This window comes from Phodopus roborovskii, unplaced genomic scaffold, assembly GCF_943737965.1.
Source record: "Phodopus roborovskii unplaced genomic scaffold, PHOROB, whole genome shotgun sequence".
NCBI lineage: Eukaryota > Metazoa > Chordata > Mammalia > Rodentia > Cricetidae > Phodopus > Phodopus roborovskii.
Window position 1 is genome coordinate 73,000,813 of NW_026126418.1, and position 20,760 is coordinate 73,021,572.

The 20,760-nt window shown below is 46.2% G+C and overlaps 1 protein-coding gene and 1 pseudogene across 6 annotated transcripts in view; one reads left to right on the plus strand and one right to left on the minus strand.

The window, feature by feature from the left end:
• Nup214 (nucleoporin 214) overlaps positions 1 to 20,760 on the plus strand; it is an 83,343-nt gene that overhangs the window by 61,888 nt on the left and 695 nt on the right. For 4 of the 6 annotated variants that reach the window (XM_051185142.1, XM_051185146.1, XM_051185147.1 and 1 more), the window contains exons 30-34: positions 791 to 861; positions 9,832 to 9,988; positions 12,888 to 13,040; positions 16,980 to 17,151; positions 20,071 to 20,210. In XM_051185142.1, coding sequence (XP_051041099.1) covers positions 791 to 861; positions 9,832 to 9,988; positions 12,888 to 13,040; positions 16,980 to 17,151; positions 20,071 to 20,210 — 693 coding nt within the window. The remainder of the gene's footprint in view (positions 1 to 790; positions 862 to 9,831; positions 9,989 to 12,887; positions 13,041 to 16,979; positions 17,152 to 20,070; positions 20,211 to 20,760) is intronic. The other 2 variants (XM_051185144.1, XM_051185145.1) reach the window with 1 other exon arrangement.
• On the minus strand, positions 8,947 to 9,047 carry LOC127222905 (uncharacterized; annotated as a pseudogene).

Here is a 20,760-nt window from a genome sequence, read left to right on the forward strand (position 1 = left end):
GGATACTTTCATGATCATGGGTATGGGATTGTTTACTGGATTGTGGACAACTTACCCATAGCTACCCTTCTAAAGGAAGATGACTCCCCTCCTCCAGTAGCCATTATCAACCAATAGCTTCTCAGCTAAGGGTAGGGCCTTATGTGCTCTCCCCTTCATCCTGGTATGTTAGCAGGCGGATAATCATCGCTGCTAGTTTCACTGCACTCATTCCTGTAGTCCTGCTCTTAAATTTTTCCACTCCCTTGATCTTTTTCCACGGTGTTCTCAGCCTTTACTCCAGTTTAGGGTCAAGCACTCAGCCGTCACTTAGCCTCAGCAAAGTTGTGTTTCTCTTCATTAACTTTTGCCTGTTGCACAAAGCTTCTCTCACCAAGATCAAAAGTACAAATATTTAGAAGGAAAATTTAATTGTCTGATTAACAGGGCAACAGTAATAGTTTTCCTGCCTTGTGCCTGTGACCTTCTCAGCCTGGGCTTTTGACCAGGTTGTCCACAGCACCAGGAATGAATTCCCTCATATGGAATAGTCCTCAAATCTAAGCAGAAAAGCTGTTAGTTACTCCTATAACATTCATGCCGCTGTTGCATAAATAGGCACATTTTTTATGGTGGGTCAGTATTGTAGCATGCAGGATAAGAGCACCCACCGCTGGATAAGACCAATGATGACTTTTTACCCCCAGCAGCATCCATAAACATCTGAAGGCTATGGGTGTTTGGTTTGGGTTTTAATTTTGATGTTAAAAACGTTTTGTCCAAGTTGAACCTTTGGCTTTATGTCTTATAGGTTTTGGGTCTAGTAATACTGGTTCTGTGTTTGGTCAAGCATCCAGTACTGGTGGATCAGTCTTTGGCCAGGTAAGTATGATGATTATTTCTATTTGTGTCAGGATCTACTCAGTTTTCCTCAATATAATAGACTCAGTTCACTCTCAGTTTCCAGGCTAGCGAATACCCACATGGAGTTCTTTTTCCTCCTTCCCTCCCCCCACCCTCCAACAGGACTTACCTGTGTAGTCTTGGCTGTACTGGAACTCACTGTGCTATAGATCAGGCTGGCCTTGAACTCAGAAATCCGCCCACCTTTGCTTCCCAAGTGATGGGATCAAAAGTGTGTGCTACTACACCTGGCTGCACAACTGGTCTTAAACTCGGTCCTCAGCTGCTTTCAGGATGCAGAATACCCCACTGCAGATTAAAGAAAATCACTGCATGGCAGTACTCTGAGAGAAAACACTTACTGGGCTCTGTCTACCTGTTCTCTTAGGTCAAGGTTGACAAGCTATAATCCACAGACTAAAGCTACCTGTCAGCCTTGCTTTATTTATAGTTAGTGACCTAACGGTGGTTTTTACTTGGTTCACTTCCTTACTTTTATAGGGACTAAATGTAGGACCTTGTTTATGTTAGATAGGTACTCTACATATCCAGCCTCATATCTTCTTTTTTTTTTTAAGTCAGGTCTGAGTTGCCCAGGCTGGCCTTCACTTGCCATCCTCCTGCTTCATCTCCTAAGCAGTTGGAATTTGAGGCCTGTGCCACCAAGTCTGGCATTTCATTATTGTAGTTGTTTTTAGTCTTTGAATGGTTGTTTAGGAAGAAGACTATGTAGCAAAGACCACAACATCTGACCCTGTGCCGAGCTGTCTGTGCCCCTAAGCCTCCTGGTGGCCTGAGCTGTGGCACTTGGTCAGGTTGACTACTCCATAAGTAAGTGCTATTACTATCCCCACTTAAAGAAAAGGACAGTTGGGGCCAGTGAGACTTGAGTGTGCTGTTACACACTACCAGCTGCTCTCCACACAGCAGCCTCACCGGGGCCCTGAAGGGCAGTGAGATAGGTGCCTGTGGCATTGGGAGTAAGAGCTGGTAAATCCCACAGTAGATGCAGTGGTGGGTGTCCTTCACATCCTCAGGAGCCTTTGTTGGTATCTTTCCCTTGGGAGGTGATCACCTTACCCTAGCTAGTGATCTGTGTAGAAGAGAGACATGATCTCTGGTAATAGAAACCTACTAAACAACAATGGGGAACACTTTATAAATATGGAAACCCTATTTTTAATGACTTATTTGTTTTTATTTTTCCTGCATTGGTGTTTTGCCTAGATATGTGGAGGTGTCAGAACCCCTGGAACTGGAGTTAAAGACAGTTGTGAGCTGCCATGTGGTGCTGGAAATTGAACCCAGGTCCTCTGGAAGAGCAGCCAGTGCTCTTAACCACTGAGCCATCTCTCTAGGCCCTGGAAACCTTGTTTTTAAAAGCACTACCAAACTAACTTACCAAGCCAAGGTGGGGGAGTGCGAGTTGGGAAGGTGGGGACCTAGAAAAGGCAGGTGGAACTCAGAAGCCAGTTCCTTCCTGAGCACATCCATTAACTTGAGAAAACAAACAGGGTGTTTGTAGTCAGTAGCTCCAATGGTAAATGGTGAGAAACCAATAGACAGAAAGAAACCAAGGTGTGTACTGAGTAGAGCGTCCAGAAGGGACCTGTCTCAGGTCCATGGGGCTTGGCCTGTGCGGGTGGCCTGATGTTCCAGTGTGGCAAGAAGAGCACAGCTATTGTAGGTTAGGAAACTTTCACTCTGTGCCTCAAGTTATTCCTATGGACACAGCCAAATCAGTCACGAAAGGAAACCATAGTTCTGAACAAGAACAGCGTAAACATAAGAAGTACATTTACAGACACTTCTAGACTGTTAGACAACTGTGTTTCACATGTTTAAAAATGTAAAGGAGAACCTTGAAAATTCTGGTAAAGAATGGGAAACTCTAAGAAGTGTCATAGCAGCTTTCTAAAAACCAAATAGCGCTCCTATAAAGAAGTATACTAATTGACACCTAAGAGCACTGTAGATATATTCAATATCAGACTAGACCAGTAGGAAAGCAACAGTATCCAGGGTACTCATAGCTTTGCAACCATTCAGCTCTGCCTCAGCAACACTGAAGTAGCTGTAGACAATCTGAAGAGACAGCAAGCTATGGACTAGAGAGATGGCTCTGAAAGTAGGAGTGCTGGCTGCTCTTACAGAGGACCTGGGTTTGGTTCCCAACACAAACAGTAAATGGGGTTTAGCCTCTGAGTGCTATATTGGTTAACCTTTGAACTAGAAGTTAGGGTACACTTGTGAATAGATCATGGAGATAGAAAACATGGAAAACTGCTGGGCAGTGGTGGCACACACCTTTAATCCCAGTACTTGAGAGGCAGGCAGATCTCTATGAGAGTGAGACCCACCTGGTCTACAGAGCAAGTTCTAGGACAGCCAGGGCTACACAGAGAAACTGTCTCAAAAAGCAACAACAAAAAGGAAATGATGGAGGGCTCTGGAAATAATGATCCTCTGAGAAAACCCAACACACGAGTGTACTGAGCCATTGAAGGAAGAGAATATTTGGCAATATTTAAAAGGACAGACATTTTCAAACTCTGTAGACTAAAGTAACCCAAAGAGTAAAATATCCAGACAATGTACAGCTAGGCACATCAAAGGTAATGAACCTAAGACCCTGGTGAACACAGAGCAAGCACAATAAAGATGAAGAGTTGCCAGAGGAGGGAGCCTGCTATCTGCAGAGCTATAGTTGGACTGACAGCGTAAAGAATGCCAGAAAAGGGACTCTGTCTTCTGCACATTCCTAATCCAGCGGGAAAGCCTTGTCATGAATGAAGTGAAGCCAAGAGCTTTTGAAGTAAACAAAAATGCTGAGAGATTTCACATCTAGCAGACGTAAAGGGAACATGTGAGATATTTTTCAAGAAGGAAAAATTGACCTTGACAAAAGTATGGCTTTCACCTTAAGGTAAATCAAGGCATGAATGGGTAGATTTTAGCCTGTTTAACCTGTGGAGTGACTATTCAGAATGTGTTAAAAAAAAAAAAAAAAAAAAAAAAAAAACACAATAATAATAATAACCTACAAAGAGGACCAAAATGGCTTTTAGAGGCCAGTTTCAAAGTACCAGGTGAGGAGAGAGCTTGGCCATAGGAGTTGGTATAGCCTTGGAAAGCTTTCTGGCATAAATAGCTGAACAGATATGACCTCTGCTGACCCAGAGAAATAAGTGAGTCCCTTTGTCCAGCAAAAATAGCAATAAATCACTCATAGCCATGCATCTGTGATAGCAAAGCCGGGAAGCAATCCAGCTTTACAAAGACACAGAATAGACAAGTTAGTGCCATGTTCTTCTGACAGAAACAGACAGAGCTGCTGCTAGCACCACAAAGGGGATGGACACCCACACACCTGTGGTGATGGGGATGAGCAGGCCTGCTAGAGTCCTTGCCCTTAGAGTGCACGTATTTACAGGGGCAAGGACAGGCAGGCTGCCCCACTTGGGGCCACTGCAGCTCCGGTAGCAGTCGCTTTATTATGAGATGTTGGGGAGCCCTATAAAGCACTAAGTGTGTGCTGCCTAGAGTATTGAACTTACTCACACATAGGTATAATCATCCCTCAGAATTTAGTGATCTTTCCACAATGGAGAGATGGCCCCAGGTAAGAGCATTGGCAGCTTTTCCAGAGGTCCTGAGTTCAATTCCCAGCAACCACATGGTGGCTCACAGCCATCTATAATGGTATCTGTTACCCCTTTCTGGCATGCAGATGTACATGTAGATAGAGTACCATATACATAAAATAAATATCTTTTCTTTAAAAGGTTTTTAAAAAAAAAGAATAGCACTCACACACACACATTTATAAATGTTATTTTTAAAAAATAAAACAGCCAGAGCCTGTTATGTAGCAGTATTCTATCTCAAGGGAATAAAAGCAAGAACATAGCTCAGTGACAATTAGAGAAGATGACAATGATGTTGTACAGCATTATCACTGCTTACTATACATAAAAATATCTAAAGTGAGCCAGGGATAACAGTGTAGCCTACAGTTCCAGCACTCAGGATGCCAAGCCAGGCAGAGCACAAGACTAGTTCAAAGTCCATCTGGACTATATAACAGTAAGATCTTGTCTTAAAAATAAATAAATTTTAAAACTGAAATGGGTCTTGCAAGGATAGCTAAGTGATTAAAGGTGCTTGTAACCTAATTTTGATCCCAGGAATGAAGAGAGTCTATACATAAAGAGAGAAAATTAAAGATAAAGGGCAGGCCTGGCAAGATGTTTCAGTGCATAAAGGGCACTTGTTGCCAAAGCTATTGCCCTGAGATCAATCAGTCTTTGGAACCCACATGGTGGAAACAGAAATTTGATCCAATCAAATTTGTCCTCTGATCTCCATGAGCTTGTCATCACACAGATAAATATAAGTAAAAGTAATTTTTAAAAATTAATAAAGGGTAGACAACCAGTAGATATAAAGATGTTCAATTTCAATTAGTAAGTACAAATTAAAACCACAGGAATATATACCATTAATACTGCAAAAGTCAGGGGGACTGCCAGGTGGTGGTGGCACACGCCTTTAAACCCAGCACTCGGGAGGCAGAGGCAGGCGGATTTCTGTGATTTCGAGACTAGCCTGGTCTACAAGAGTTAGTTCCAGGACAGTCTCCAAAGCCACAGAGAAACTCTGTCTCAGAAAAAAAAAAAAAAGTCAGGGGGACTAAGGAGTAGCTCAGTAGCTAAAATACTTGTTAGGCAGCGGTGAGGATCTGAGTTTAGATTCCCAGCATCCTAAAAAACTGGGTGATACCTGTAATCCCAACACTGAGAAAGCAGAGACAGCAAACTCCCCGGGGCTTCCTAGCCAATGAGTGAGTTCCAGGTTCAGTGAGACCCTGTCTCAAATAGTAAGTGGAGAAGCAATTGAGGAAAACACTCAACATCTAGCCTCACACACAGGTAAAAGTTCAGTATATTACAGGACATGCACATGCTCCTAATGGGAGCATAAAAGGGTCACCAAGCTTGGACAGTATTCTGGTATCATCTAGTTTTTAGTAGTTCGGAGTAGTCCTCAGAAAACCTAACTGACTAAGATGTGAAAGGATACAGAATTTGTTCATTCACACCATAAATTGCCAAGAAAACTCCAGGGGGTGTGAACAACACTTATTTAAGGGCTTCATAACAGATCACCTCACACCAGTCATTGAAGTTAACTGTTGCAGTCATCCATCATATCCATGGACTCTGTGTACCATGAACTCAAATTGGCAGATGGGGCTGGCTTGCCTTGTGCCTGCCACATTAGCTGCAATGGCTGCTGGAGGAATGGAGACTGGGGGCCAGAATCACTTGTTGGCTCTGACTCTGACAGAATACATACATCTGGCCTTCCTATGTTCTCTTCTCACATTGTGGAGGGGTACTCCAAGAGGAGGCTGTATTGAGGCTATAGACCAGTGGTTTTCATCTTCCTAATGTTGCAACTCTTTAATACAGTTACTCATGTTGTGATGACCCCAACCATACAATTACTTCTTTGCTACTTCATAACTAATTTTTCTACTGTTATAAATCGTAATGTAAATATATGATATGCCACCTCCAAAGGTGTCACAACCACAGGTTGAGAACCACTGCTCTGTAGAGCCTCCCAGGATTCGGTATCTTGGAATGTTGCAGAGGCTTCATCATCTCCTCAGACAGATACATGTCCAGGAAGAGGAGAACCTGACACCTATTGCTGCCCTAGAAGAGCATGTGGGCAGAAAGTGGTGATGGGCTGATCTTTGAAAACGGGTTTTCCCTAAAGGAGTAAGGTTGGCAGACAGCCTGGTGAGCTGGCTCCAGAGAGCTGGGGGCTGTAGGCAAGCACAGTGGTCAGAAGCTTGGTCATGGAGGTGAAGCCTTGACAAAGCCTGAGGAGTAGCTGTGTCAGTGGCATAAATGGCCAGTGAACATGGAAAGACAAAAAGTTCCTTAAACATTGGAGAAATTAAAATCCAGCAGTCAGGCTGCACTACTACTTTAAAACTACATGTTGTCAAAAACAGAGAGAGATCCAAGCCTTTGTACTGGTGGGTCTATATATTGTACAATCATTGTGAAATGTAGTTGGAGGCCTCCTCTAAAGGCTAACAATACTTCTGCCATATGGCCCAGCAGTTTTGATTTCAGGCTTACAAACAAAAGGAATTGAAAAAAAGAACTCAAGCAGATGCTTATGCCAGTGTTCGTTGTAGGTGAGACACCTGTGTGTCAGTCACTGAACATATGAGCAGAGGAAATGTGGAATACATCAGTGGAATATTCAGCCATACCAAGAAATGAAGTTCTAATTCTTGCTACATATGAGGAGCATGAGCAAAGCAGATTAAGCCAGCTGCAACAGGCCGTTACTAGATGGCTCTACTTGTATTAAATACCTTCAGTGTATAAATGCATCAGTGCAGGTTGAACCTGACAAGGGCCAGAGGAATGGTTCTCAGTTTTCCCACTGCCTGACCCTCATAGTTCCTCATGTTGTGGTGACCCCAACCATAAATTTATTTTTGTTGCTATTTCATAAGTGGAATTTTGCTACTGTTTTGAATTATCTGTGTTTTCCGATGATCTTAGGTGACCCCTGTGGAAGGATTGCTTGACCTCCAGGTTGAGAATCAATGGACTAGAGAGAGAGAATAGAAAGCTGTGGTTTAGCAGTTACAGAACTTCCGCAATGGGTCTTGAGTTCAGTGCATACTAGTGGTTGTGCTACTGTGAGTGTAATTGCTGCCACTGCCCTAGGAGCTACAGATGATCAAAATGTAGTCATTGCTATATATTTCCCTTAATTTTTAAAAGTTGATAATGACATGCTAAAATCCTTTTTGGTTTAAATTTTAAATCATTGTACCGAATTATGTAACATTATATGGGCTAGAAGATAAACAGGTGCTAATCCCCCCCCCCCCCAACATAGACACACACCATCTTTTCTAAGAAGCAAAGCTGGAAGCACTGTGGTCGCCAGGCTCTGCCTTGGCCAATGACCTTGCTCCAGCTTAGCTAGGAGACAATCCAGTGCCATCAGAGGTGAGGACAGCACCTGAAGTAGACACCCTTCCTGGATGCACCCCACTTTAGGACACAAGGGTGCCTCCATCCCTGTTGTCCTACTAGTGCAAGGTTCCGTATACAAGGGAAAGTACCAGGTGAGTTACACCCAGCAGCGGGAGGTGAGCCAGCCTGGACTACACAGCAAGAAGAAAAGCAAGTGTGTGCACATATCTGAGGAAGGTGCAAATCACTCAGAATGAGCAGACCCCACACCATTCATAATGTAGCCGGTCGACTACTGAGGACCCACATGTGGGACTGGAGTCAGACTTTAAGTTGGAGCTCCAGAGTTCATGGGAGAAAGCTGACAGCAGCGGGATAGAACCTAGGCAGAGAAACAGGGGAAGAAGCAGGCTTGATCTGCAGGAAGTTTGGGTCTACTGCCTGAGGCAGCAGTGAGGTCTGAGGGAACTGCAGTCAGTCAGTTGCCCACTCCTGCTCATTCTGTGGGTGGCCAGCTCAGGCTGTGTTGAGAGAATTGGATTTTCTAGGGCAGAATGTCCATATGTGATGGTTTCCTGTGTTCCAGCCTGATGTGTGGAGGTTATAGGGACACTCCATGCATCAGACACTGAGTTGTCATGCTTCCTGTCCTTGCAAAGGCTGTCACTGATTGTCCACTATTGCACATTTTGAAGACATTTAAGGGTTGGGGACTAAGAGCAAACTTAGTTCTCTGTATGCAGAGCAGCACAGACATTTGGAGGGCTTCAGGGAGAAGAGTGCTCAAATGCTGGCCAAGGGGCCAGACCACTTAGCTTGTGAACAGGAATGAAGGGATTGGCCCGAACCTGTAAAGCAGAGGCTGTGTTGAAGGTGAGCTGTAGATAGTCCTGACCAAAGGCCCAAACCAGCCTAGCGAGAAGAGGTGGTGTTGGAGGTAGGATTAGGTGATGACCGCAAGCTGTGCAGAGCAGAGCAGCTCTAGTGCCCACGAGGGGCTGCAGGAGCCGTTTCTGAGTAGGTTGTATTTCAGATCCAGTTCTTTAAAAAAAAAAGAAAGAAACAATAGGGGATGCTTCACATCCTCGCACAGGGGCCACACTAGGCTTCTCTATGTCGTTCTAATTTTAGTGTGTTGCTGCCTGAGCAAGTGCTGCTGCACTTGGGTACAGGTGCAAGCTCTGCTCCCTTCCCACCATTTGAAGTGGGCAGTTTCTCTGTCTCACGTGAGGGACAATAGCACCACTGCATCGGCAGCATGCGGCCCCCATCCTTCCTCTGCGCTCCTGCTCTTCCCTAAACCCTATCTTATTCTGTACTGTCAGTTTAACTAACATGAGCAATCCCTCAAAATGAAAGCTGGTCTATGACAGGGCCAGCCAGTTTGTCAACAAATTGAGTGCCTGTCGCTTCATGCATCTCTGAGTCAGCATGTGCCCTGAGTTAGTGGTCCTCTGAATGCTTGGATGGAATCAACCATGGTCATCTTTTCAGCAATGGGGCTAATATGGACTGCTCTCTGCAGCACTGGGCAAGTCGTTGTGAATTACAAGTGCATAAATGGATAGAAATGGCTGTAAGTCACGTAATCATTGCTGATGACCTTAACAAACACTAGCGGAATCTGAAGACATGATAGCTCATCCCTGTTTTTAAACCTGGCATTCGGTCAGTCTTTGGTGCTTGATTTTCCTGCTCCTGGGTGTTGAGTCATACAGTGCCGGCAGCATGGCAGATAAGTGTTGAGCACCACCTACTCTAAATGCAGTAATCCAGGAACCTCAGATCTGTAGGAAGTCTTCCGGAGTCAGCCAGTCGCTTTTTTCCATCTGCACCAGCTGTGAGCCCCTCCTGCCAGGATGTGGACTACACTTTTACATGATCTCTCATCCTTTCTTACTTCCTGTTCCCCCTCCCCCATTTGTTTTTTTAGCAGTCATCCACTTCCAGTGGTAGTGTGTTTGGGTCTGGAAACTCTACAAGAACGGGTGGTTTCTTCAGTGGCCTTGGAGGAAAACCCAGCCAGGATGCTGCTAACAAAAACCCCTTCAGCTCAGCCAGTGGGGGCTTTGGATCTACAGCCACCCCAAGTAAGTTGAGTTCCCCAGCCTCTGATGCGTTGTCAACCTCTGGTACTATCAAAGCTTCAAGAACAAATAAATACATAAAGGGGCAAAACTAGAGAGGGTCTATTTGAACTCCACCCTCATTGCTCTGCTTTGGTTTTTATTTTTGTTTTAATGAGGTGTCCTCTGCAGTCGTGAAAGGACAGCAGAACTGCAGACAGAGATGAGTCGGATGGGCTGCTTCTCTCTTCTCTACCAAGGCCCAGATCTCTCTCTCTCTCTCTCCATGTACTGTGATTGTATGAAGGCAGTGTGACCAGACAGGAGCCATGAGCAGCCCCACGCTGGCACCGTGCTTCCTTCTGCTTGCCTGGCTCTCTGACCCTGAAGTGCACTGGCAGTTGGCTGGAGCCTGCATGTCTCTCGTCACTTACCTTTGCTGCCTTTTTCCCTGAAGCTATACTTCCTAGCACTTTGTTCTCCAGCTGATTTTTCACATTCTTGAGCTGACCTGTCTGTCCCAGTTGGAAGTGTAAGATGGTGTGTGTATACTGCTGCTGTGGCTAGGATTGCAAGTTAGGTTCTTGTCATCCTCGCCTCTCCTGCTTCCACTTAATGCGCTACAGTGAGCTGAGTCTTGCACTTGTATCCTCTAACTGTCTTCATAATATTAAGGCCAGTGGAATTAAGAGCAATGTTTTCTGTGTCAGTTTTGGTCTCTGCCTGTATAGATCAAGGACTGTTTGTTCTGCACTGATAACATGGAAGGATTGCTGTCAAGGCATTTCCCTCCTAAGTCACCAAGCTACCCCTGGAGGGATTTAGAACCTAGAGTGAAGGGATCTCAGAAATTATATGTTCAAAAAGTGTTTAGCAGACGAACAACAGACTCCTGATAAGCATAACAAAAATAGGTGCATGCCAGGGCAGGGGCTGAGAACCCTGATGTAATGGAAATGTTTGACTAGCTATCTCCAGGACTGAAGGGCTGTGTAGTAAATGCTGAGAAAGTATGGTCCTTTCAGATCAAAGCAAGAAAACAGCAGGTGTGGGCTCAGCTCAGATACATGTAACAGGCCAAACAAGCACTTGGCACATAGTCACCTGGTGTGCTAGTTAGAAATGGGTGGGTCCCAGCTGTAGGTCATCATCTGTGCGGCCTTGCTACCAGCTAGTTTTGCTAATGGCTTAGATGTGTAATATCCCTGTAAAAGTTCCTCCCTAGCCAGTTCATCTCTGATACCCTAGCTTTGCTTGTCAGCTGGCCTTCCCCGGAGGTTAGTCTGAGCTGGTGTCGTCTTGCACATCCCTCCCCACACCCACATTCAGTGCCTGAAGTCATCCAAAGGGAGTGTTGACCCAGTGGGAATGAGAGCACCTCACTCCAGGACGCTCCTGTCTTTATGACTTTTTTGTGGTTTAAGAGATCAGGAACTTCTTAAACCCTATGACCAGGTAAGTGCAGGTTAAGGAAGAAGCAGGAACAGTGGAGGAGCTGGGCTGTGATATAGGGAAGGGCTATAGCCTTGAGAACCTGCCTTTCTCCATGCTGATGCCAGCATCCATTGCTTTCCTGGACTGAATTCTGCCCATCTTTCACATAGATCCTTTTCTACTGCCTTATCTCCATTGCTGTGGGCCGTGTGTGTGTGTGTGTGTCTGTCTGTCTGTCTGTCTGTCTGTCTGTCTCTGGTCACCTGGTTTGTGGAAGGAGTCTGTACACAGTCTCCTCCCACCTCTATTCTTCTTTGCCACGGTCAGGAAATCCACCTCAAATCATTTTTTGTTTTGTTTTTTGAGATAGGGTTTCTCAGTGTAACAGCTCTAGCTGTCCTGGAACTCACTCTGTAGACCAGGCTGACCTACAGAGATCTGCCTGTCTCTGCCTCCCAAGTGCTGGGATCAAAGGTGTACATCACCAACACCCAGCTCAAATCAAACACTTTTAAGCTATTTTTATTTTGCCACAGTTCCCAGGCTGAACCGTTTTGCAATTTCCTACCAACTGGAGGATAGTATCCAAGTTCACTTCAGCCTAGAGTCCTGGCTATGTGAAAACTGTGGCCATGACCAAGAAAGACACTCTGAGAACAATGTAGCCAGAAGTTGATGTGTTCCCTTTTGAGAAGCTCTTGTCCCTAGAGATGCCACCAAAGACAAGTGGGGGATGGAGGAGATGGACCCAGTCTGAGACCTGAGAATTTGTGGGTTGGGGTAGGCCAAACCTTCCAGCAGCTCAGTTTTGAAAGTGAGTGCACCTACCTCACTTCTTTGTATCACACCAGGAACACCTGGTAGCTGGGGAAAGGCTGGGCTGGGCTCAGCTCTGTTAAGATGTGGCTGTCACCAATACATCCATTTTGGAGGGGATTGAAGCCTGTGTTTTGGAGCAGTACTCCCTTCCCCATTTCAAGGCAGCTTCCCCTGCCTTGCCATGGTTATAAACAAATTCCAACAGAGAGTCATCAAAACACTGTGGACATTGGGGTTCTTTCTGACCCTTCCTTTCTCCCCCTCAGGACCCTGCACAGCTCAGACTACAGCTGGCATGCCGGCATCCCCTGTGCTGGGCCAGATTCTGTTCTGGCTTTGATTCTTTTAGTTTGGCAAGAGAGACAAATGAGACCAGGCCTTGTCCAGAGGAGACAAGAAACCGGTTGTCTTTGGTAGGCAGCCCAAGGCCTCTAGGAACACTACTGCAGACGCTCTTTTCCCCTTTAGTTTTCTCCTTGTAGAGCTGTGCCAGGAAGTCCTGAGCCTGAGTATTTCAGACTCATTGTCATGAACTCCCCTAAATCCTGGGCTGCACCATGGCTTCTGGCTTCCACACACTCAGCTGATGTGTCTCCCTTCTGTCACCTGAGAAGGAAATGACATTGCCCTCCTCTTCAAACTCCCTCACACCTGTTCTTTGTCCCTTTAGATACCACTAATCTATTTGGAAACAGTGGCGCTAAGACATTTGGAGGATTTGGCAGCTCATCCTTCGGGGAACAGAAGCCTACTGGTACTTTCAGCTCTGGTGGTGGAAGTGTAGCATCCCAAGGCTTTGGATTTGCTACTCCAAATAAAACAGGTACCCCACAATTATGACCAAGCTTTTGTGTGTGTGCGTGTGTGTGTGTGTGTGTGTGTGTGTGTGTGTGTGTGCGTGCATGAGTGTGTGTGCACCCCACATAGATGCACACAAGAGCTCATGTAAGTAAGGTAGTATCTGGAGGCAATGTCCTTGGGTGCTTATCCCAGGGGGGGATTGCAGTAAGAAGGAAGTTACTTTGCTCTCCAGTTTGTTCTTGCATTTATTGAGCATCTATTGAATTTCTAACATGTAAGACATACTTTAAAAAAAGAGGAGCCAGACATGGTGATGCATGCCTTTAATTCAAGCACTTCAGAGGCAGAGGCAGGTGGATCTCTGTGAGTTCAAGGCCAGCCTGGTCTATATAGTGAGACCCTTACGAAGAAGAAGAAGAGAAAGAAAAGAGAGAAGGGGGAAAGGGAGGAAAGAAAGGGAACCTCCTGAAGCACAGATTCAGTTCCAGTGTTCAAGTCTTGGACCCTCTTCCTTATGCCAGCTTTCCCTTTCAGGCAAAGCTACCCTAGACTTATGATCCTCTGGCCTCAGCTGCCTGGGGACTAGAATCACAGGCCTCTGCCACCCTTTTTAAACTTTAGTTTGAAATACACCTCTATAGCTGGTTGGTGGTAGCATACACCTTTAATCCTTGTATTCAGGAGGCAGAGGCAGGTGGATCTATATGAGTTCTACAGAGCATATTCTAGGACAACCAGGACTACACAGAGAAACTCTGTCTCAAAAAACAAACAAAGAAATACACCTCTGTGAACTTCTTAAAATACTTTTTTACATATTTTTTCATTAAAAGTCTTAAAAGAACAATATGCATTAATATGAAATGTGCTATTTAATGTTTGTTTATTTTGTGTGTGGGTGTTTTGCCTACATGTGAGTCTGTGTACCATGTGCATTCCTGGTGCTCTTGGAGGTCAGAAGATGGTATTGGATTCCCTGAAACTGGGAATTGAACCCAGGTCCTAGAAGAACAGCCACTGCCCTTAACTATTGAGCCATCTCTCCTGCCCCATAAAACATGTTGTTATTAATTTCTGTCACCTGCCTGTCTGAGGTCTATAGCTGCCTGCAGTGCTGGTCCTGCTGGTGGGAGATTGGAGTAAGTTTCTCAGGAGTGGGCAGGGATGCTTGCTGAGAGAAGGCTCTCTGGAGCGCCCTCCCTTGGGGACAGGTGGGATGTTTGGAATAGGCCCCCTGTCTGAGGAGGTGACACTGATCTTAGAGTGCCTGACACAGATTAGGAAGTGACCCTGAAATGCAATGGCTTCTAGATACATGCTGTATCTGTTTTCTAAGACCTTAGCTTGGCAGCTTGGTTCTAGGTTGCCAATAAGTATCTTTCCCCTAGAAATAAATACTGCAGCTTTGTTTTAGACATACATACACAGTGGATAATTTCAAAATTAAAAAGACCACAAAGCTTTTGGCTCTAATTAAAAGGACAAGTATTGGGGCTAGTGCTACCAGTAGTTCAGTCAACATGGCCCACTTGGTGGTTTTTCTCAAAAACCAAGGTGGGTGGCTCCCAAGCAGTGCTCTCCCAACACAGCAGGCTGTATAGCATACACACTAAAATCCAAGAAACATTGCTTTGGTAACCATTGGGTCTTTAACATCTTTTTAGGTGCCCAATGTTTCCTTGCTTATTCTGTTGACTGGTGTGTGGTTCTGTGCTCCGAATTGTGTCCCAGCTGATCTGAATTGACAGCCTGGTGGTTTTGTGTCTTCTGTCTTAGAGAAAATACACCTCACACCTTAAAAATTAGTTTCCGTCATTCTGGATTTTCTGTTTGGGAAGACCCTGAGTGAGGACTGCCAGGGAGTTTACCCTCTGTTGCACACATGGAGCCTTCTAAGTGTCTCTTCCTCCCTTCAGTAAAACTGCATCGCCACCAAGGCCACCAAGGAAAGAGGGGATATGAACCTGACCATGGCCTCCCTGCCAGCCAGCCCTGGGTCTACACCCATTCCATCCTCGGTTATTAAGCAGTGTGACAGAGAGGAAGCAAGGACACATGACAGAGCCATGAGAGGTTCCAATCCCAGCTCTGCCATGTACCCATGCTGAAGTTAGATGAAAATATTCCAAGAGTTCAGTGACCCACTGGAGGAAGGGGGCCAGGCTATGGAGGAAAGGATGGGAGCTGCCCAATCAGCTGCCGCCACACCTGAAGCTCAGATACCTTAGTATGCATCAGTAGATCTGCTTGGTGGCTAGCTCAGACACACCGGCCATCTGCCGCTGAGCTTCTCCTGTTTGCAGTGAGTTGCCTATCCCAAGGACTAAGACAAGAGCAACCATTCTGTTTCATTTAGTAGACCCAGGTTGTCTCTCTGTGTGTGTTGTCTGTCTGTCTGTCTGCCTGCCTGCCTGTCTCCTTTCCAGGTTACTTTCTGTGTCATTATAACCTTTCATTTTTCACTCATATTCCAGCAAGAAGTCTAAACAATATTGCATACAAGGTACTAGATGAAACCTTGTATGTCTAGAAAGAAAGTGCAATTAGACCCATGATCAGTTTTAAATAATTAAAGTACAATGGTTTTTTAGCACCTTTTTTTTTTTTTCCATTCTGTCAATGTTTGTAGTCTACCAGTCTCTGTAGCACAGCTTTGAATTTCACTCAAGGTTTTAAAATACAGAATGGTAACCCAAACATGAGCCATGGCAAAAGGTATCTCCTCAGTTGTGCAAAGACAGACACATAACTCAATCGCAGGTAACAGCCAGTACGCTCACCTGCAGCGTTCACCCAACCTCCTGCTTGTCCTATATTTGGTCTCTCCTGATCCGGTGGTACAAGGAGTAGGGTGATTACAGTAAAGCCAGATCCACCTCTTAGACACTAGACTGCTTTCAGTAATAACCCTGCCTCCTTGTGTGATGCTGTCCTGGGTGGTGTGGGGCCCACATTACTCCCTTTAGCACATAGTTCAAAAACAACATGTACTTTAGATGACTGAGGAAGGACCCCCTCATGCCCGCAGGAAAGAGCCAAGCATCTCCATCTGTCTCAGCATACCCTTGTTACCTTTCTCCTCTGAACCTCAGAACTAGAGTAGTATCTTGAGGTTTGGGGACATCTCAGGAGCAGGGGATTGACTCACTTATGACCCTCCCCACCAGTCAGAGGCTGCCTGGTGCTTAAGCTGACCATACCTCACATCTCCACCCTGTTAGTATCTAGAGTCCTGATCCGGGCACTCAGGCCATCCTCACCACTGACTTAACACTTGGTTACATTTATGCCATAGCTGTCCTCAAAATGGAGGCTCAGTGGTGTGCTTTATAGTGACGCCACAGAAGCAAGCACTTGAAAAAACTCCTCTGTACCTCAAGTCAGGACACTGCGATAGGCGTGCAGCCACCTGGCTGTAAATAAGTAAAATGCACATGGCTAAGCGCCAGCATGCATCACCCTGCTTCTGCTGTGACCCAGTTTGTGGGTTCTGCCGGGAGAGACTTTGGGCCTTTATTAGTTGGGTTTCCCTGAAGCCTGGAGCCTAGTCAGTGTGGTAATAAATAATAAATCCTGTGACTGCTATGTTGGGACACAAGCTTTGGGGATGGAGTTTTTTTAGTTTTTTTTTTTTTTTTTTTTTTTTTTTTTTGAGGAGTCCCAGATATTATGGGGCTGGAAAGAACCCCAGGATGGGCCTGCAGAGCTCAAGAAGGGGCGTTGGGGTGGGGGTGGGGGGAGCCTTCTCTCAGAAAGGCACCAGATGCTCAGGTTTTAGTGGGGGAGGCACATCAGCTGAGGGATTGAGGTTGGGGTATTGTGCTTTTTGGGTTCTTGTGTTGGAATTACTGACAGCTTATCTCCCTTTCTCCTCTTTTGATTTGGTTTCTGCCTACTTGATGCCTTCTCTGTCTGTCTCCTTTTCTTTCTCCCTGTTTCTGTTTGCCTCTGTTTTGCTCAGGTGGCTTCGGTGCTGCTCCAGTGTTTGGCAGCCCTCCTACTTTTGGGGGATCCCCTGGGTTTGGAGGGGTGCCAGCATTCGGTTCAGCCCCAGCCTTTACAAGCCCTCTGGGCTCGACGGGAGGCAAAGTGTTCGGAGAGGGTACTGCTGCTGCCAGCGCAGGAGGATTCGGGTAAGCTGTAGGCGGGACCTGGGGAAAACCACAAACTTGTACAGCCGGAAGCACTGGGGCCTGGAGTTCTTACACTCTGCATTGCTAGGATATTCCTTTTTTCTCTAGGGCAAGGCTCAGTGTACATAAGTTATTAAACATGTGGGTAGATGTTGGCCACATTGCTGGGTGCCAGTGTATAGCTTGCAGGTCATTGATACCTTTGAACTGGGTTTGGCTGCAGCCAGACCTGTGCCTCAGGTGGTCCTTATGTTAGAAAGTCTAAAGAAAGAGGTCTCACCAATTCTTCCTCTTAGGATTGTTCTCTTGAGATGCTGTTAGCCTTTAGCAAACAACTCCAATGTCCCTGTTCCAGCCCTGGCCCAGAACTGGGTGACCTTCACACAGCTGCTGTCAACCAGCTGTTCTCATGTCCTGTACACATCCTCATCAGAAAATGCCATGTCAGGGATTTGCTTCTAGACCCTAGAATTTTAGTCTGGTTGCCAAAACCCCGAGGAAAGAAATAGCCTTCGCTCTACCGTAATGACTTAACAATGTATGTGGTGATGGCTACAAAATCCTTCATTTGAAGGAGATGCTGATGCCTAAAACAGTCCTGGACAGGCTTGCCCTTGGTGCTCGGCTCAGAACAGAGAGCTGCAGGTTAGGAGTAATGTGGGTGTCTGTCCAGGAAAACCTGCTCTATCAAATGTGGCTCCACAGAGAGGTGCTAGACTGCTCTTCCTTAGATTGCTGTGGAGGCTAAGGGACCTTCAACATTTCTCCTTGAGAAACTCCAAAAAAACAGAGGGAACTTTCATAAGAGAGTTCGGAACCTCCCACAGCACGTTTTCCGTAGTCTGGGAGTCTTGAGGCTCTGTATTTATTTAAAAGTAGCACTTAGCTTTACTAGTAGCTTTACTAGTTGGGGGTTGGAAGTGTAGCTCAGTGGTAGAGGCTTTCCAAGCAAGCTCACAGTCGTGTCATCCCCAGCACCTCCTCAAAAAGCTAGCTGAGGAAGGAAGGTTGTAGAATCTGAGGCCAGCATAGGCTACGTAGCAAGGCCCTGTCCCAAAATAGTAATAATAAAGAAATAAAAACAGGGCTGGGGCTAGATCAGTCAATAAGTATTTGCTACAGAAACATGAAGGGCTGAGTTCAGTCCTCACCACCAACATAAGACCTGAGCATGGTGGCACATGCTGTGATCCGCACTGAGGTGGTCCATTTCTGGGGTCTGCCAACATTGAATCTCAGTCCCAGGTCCCAGTGAAACCCTGTCTCAAAAAACAAGGTGGCAGGCTCCCAAAGCATGACACTTGAGGCTGGTCCACACACCCAAGAAGTTGAAGAGTGTCCAGAGTATCTTAGGTCATGACTAGCTGGCACATTTCCTAGGGCTAGTAAGTACCAATGCAGACATTAAATCTCTGGGAAGAAGCCACTAATGTGCCCGACCCTGGTGCCATCCTCACTCTGACCCTGCCAGAGAGCAGAGCTCACCCTGAAGTAGGAGTACAGGACTGGGAACTGCGGGTGCCCTTTGTAATACAGGCATTTATCGGGTCCTCGCTCTTCTTCCAAGACACCCTAACCCTTCCTTACCCACCTTCTCCAGGGGGCCCCCCAGTGAGCCCTCGGTGATGCCACTTATATCCTCAACCCCATTTTCTGGAACAAATCTGGAGGGAGAACCCTTGAGTGAGGATGTCCGAGAGAAAGTAGCAGAGGGGAGAAAGTGATGTTGTTTCTACATTGTTTTATGTATTTACTGATTTTTATGAAACAAAATTCTGAGTGAAATATTTGGAAATTGTACACACACACACAGAATATGAACAGATGACTACCTTTATATACAGAATGCCCTTTACCCATTTGTTAAATACAAATAACCAAGGATAGGGCTTAGTGAGTAAAAGCACATGCCATGAAAGTTAATGCTTCAGACCTATGGTAAAAGGGAAGAATCTGCTTTCAAAAATTGTCCCTGAGCACCAGCACACACTGTCACCAGCGTGCCTGGCATGTGGCAGCCACACATGCACGTGCAAACACACAAATTCTTTTTAGAAAGAAAATAGAGGGCTGGGCATGTAGCCCAATGGTAGCGCTCTTGCCAAGCACTCAGGAAGCCTTAGCTAGGCTCTTCCTCCCACACTTTATAAGCCAGGTGTGGTGATAAATGTCCTACCACTGAGACATGGAGATGAGAGGGTCCCAGGGCATGGGGGCATAGGCTTTAATCCCAGAGACAGAAGAATCTCTCTGAGTTCAAGGCCAGCCTGGTCTACATAGCAAATTCCAGAACAGCCAAGAATATATAAAAAGACCCTGCCCCCCAAAAAAAGGAAAAAAAGTTCAAGATCATGCTTGGCAACATGGCAGTTTAAAGGCCAGCCTGGGCTACATGAGACCCTCTCTTGGGAAAATAAAAACAATAAAGTGAATAGAATCACAAGACTCCATGGCACTAGCTTGTGAAAGCAGCCTTCAGTAGGCTGGAGCAGGAGGAGCGTTTTTGAAGCCATGACAGAGTCAAGGCCAAGGAAGAGCTGGGCAGGTAAATGGGGCAGAACATGTGGAGGATAAAAGAGCTCTGACTTAGTGGCCTGAAAGTGAAGGGTGTCAGGGACACAGCAAGCAAGAATTGTGCTGTGTTTGGTTCTCAGTGACTGGAGTTACTGGCTGTGGCTAGAACTGCTGCCCTGGCTGGGGTAGATTTCACACTATACTCCTGATGTCTCCTTCCCAGAGCCAAGGTAAAGGCTTACTCTAGGCTAGAGCCCTTTTCTCTGAAAGTCTTTTGGCTCAGTCCAAGCCTGTCACCGTGAATCATGTGTGGTGCATCCAAGACTGGTGATGGTAAATGAGGTGTGTGGGTGGCACGGAGACTAAGGGCTACATTAACCCTGCCCATTTCTCACTGGAACCCAGGTTTGGGAGCGGCAGCAACACAGCGTCCTTTGGTACCCTCGCCAGTCAGAACGCGCCGACCTTTGGGTCCTTGTCCCAGCAGACCTCAGGCTTTGGGACCCAGAACAGTGGATTCTCTGGGTTTGGATCAGGCACAGGAGGTAAATGGCTGTGCTTTTCTCCCCTGGCCACTCAGCTCAGTGGCTGAAGTGGCTGAAAAAGACAAGATTCTTTAATTAGACTGGCGGCCCTGTGCCATTTCTGATCAGAGAAATTACTGAGTTCATTTTCTCTCAGGAATTGAGAACTCCACATAGTAGCAGCCTTACCAGGCTTTGGATTCAAAGGGCAGGTGTGGCGACCTCCGTGCCTTGTGTTTGCACAGTGCTCTGCATCTTCAGAGAGCAGGAATGTATGTCAGACTGAAGAGGCATGCACGAACTCAGCAGAACCGGTGGCAGGGGCTAACTGACGCCCAGACGCCATGTGACGTCTGAGCCAGACCTAGAGTGTCTGCTGCTCTGGTTGGGAAAGGAAAGGAAACATGGGTATCAATAAAAACGAGGGCAGCTCTTTCCCCTCATAGAATGGTACCGGGCAGCTCTACATGGACCCTCCCCCTGCAGCCAGAGCTGGGGAACCCTAAAATAGTGAGGGACTCTTCTCCCAGTAAAGCTGGTGGCTCAGCCACCCTGTAGACAGGGTCAGGGA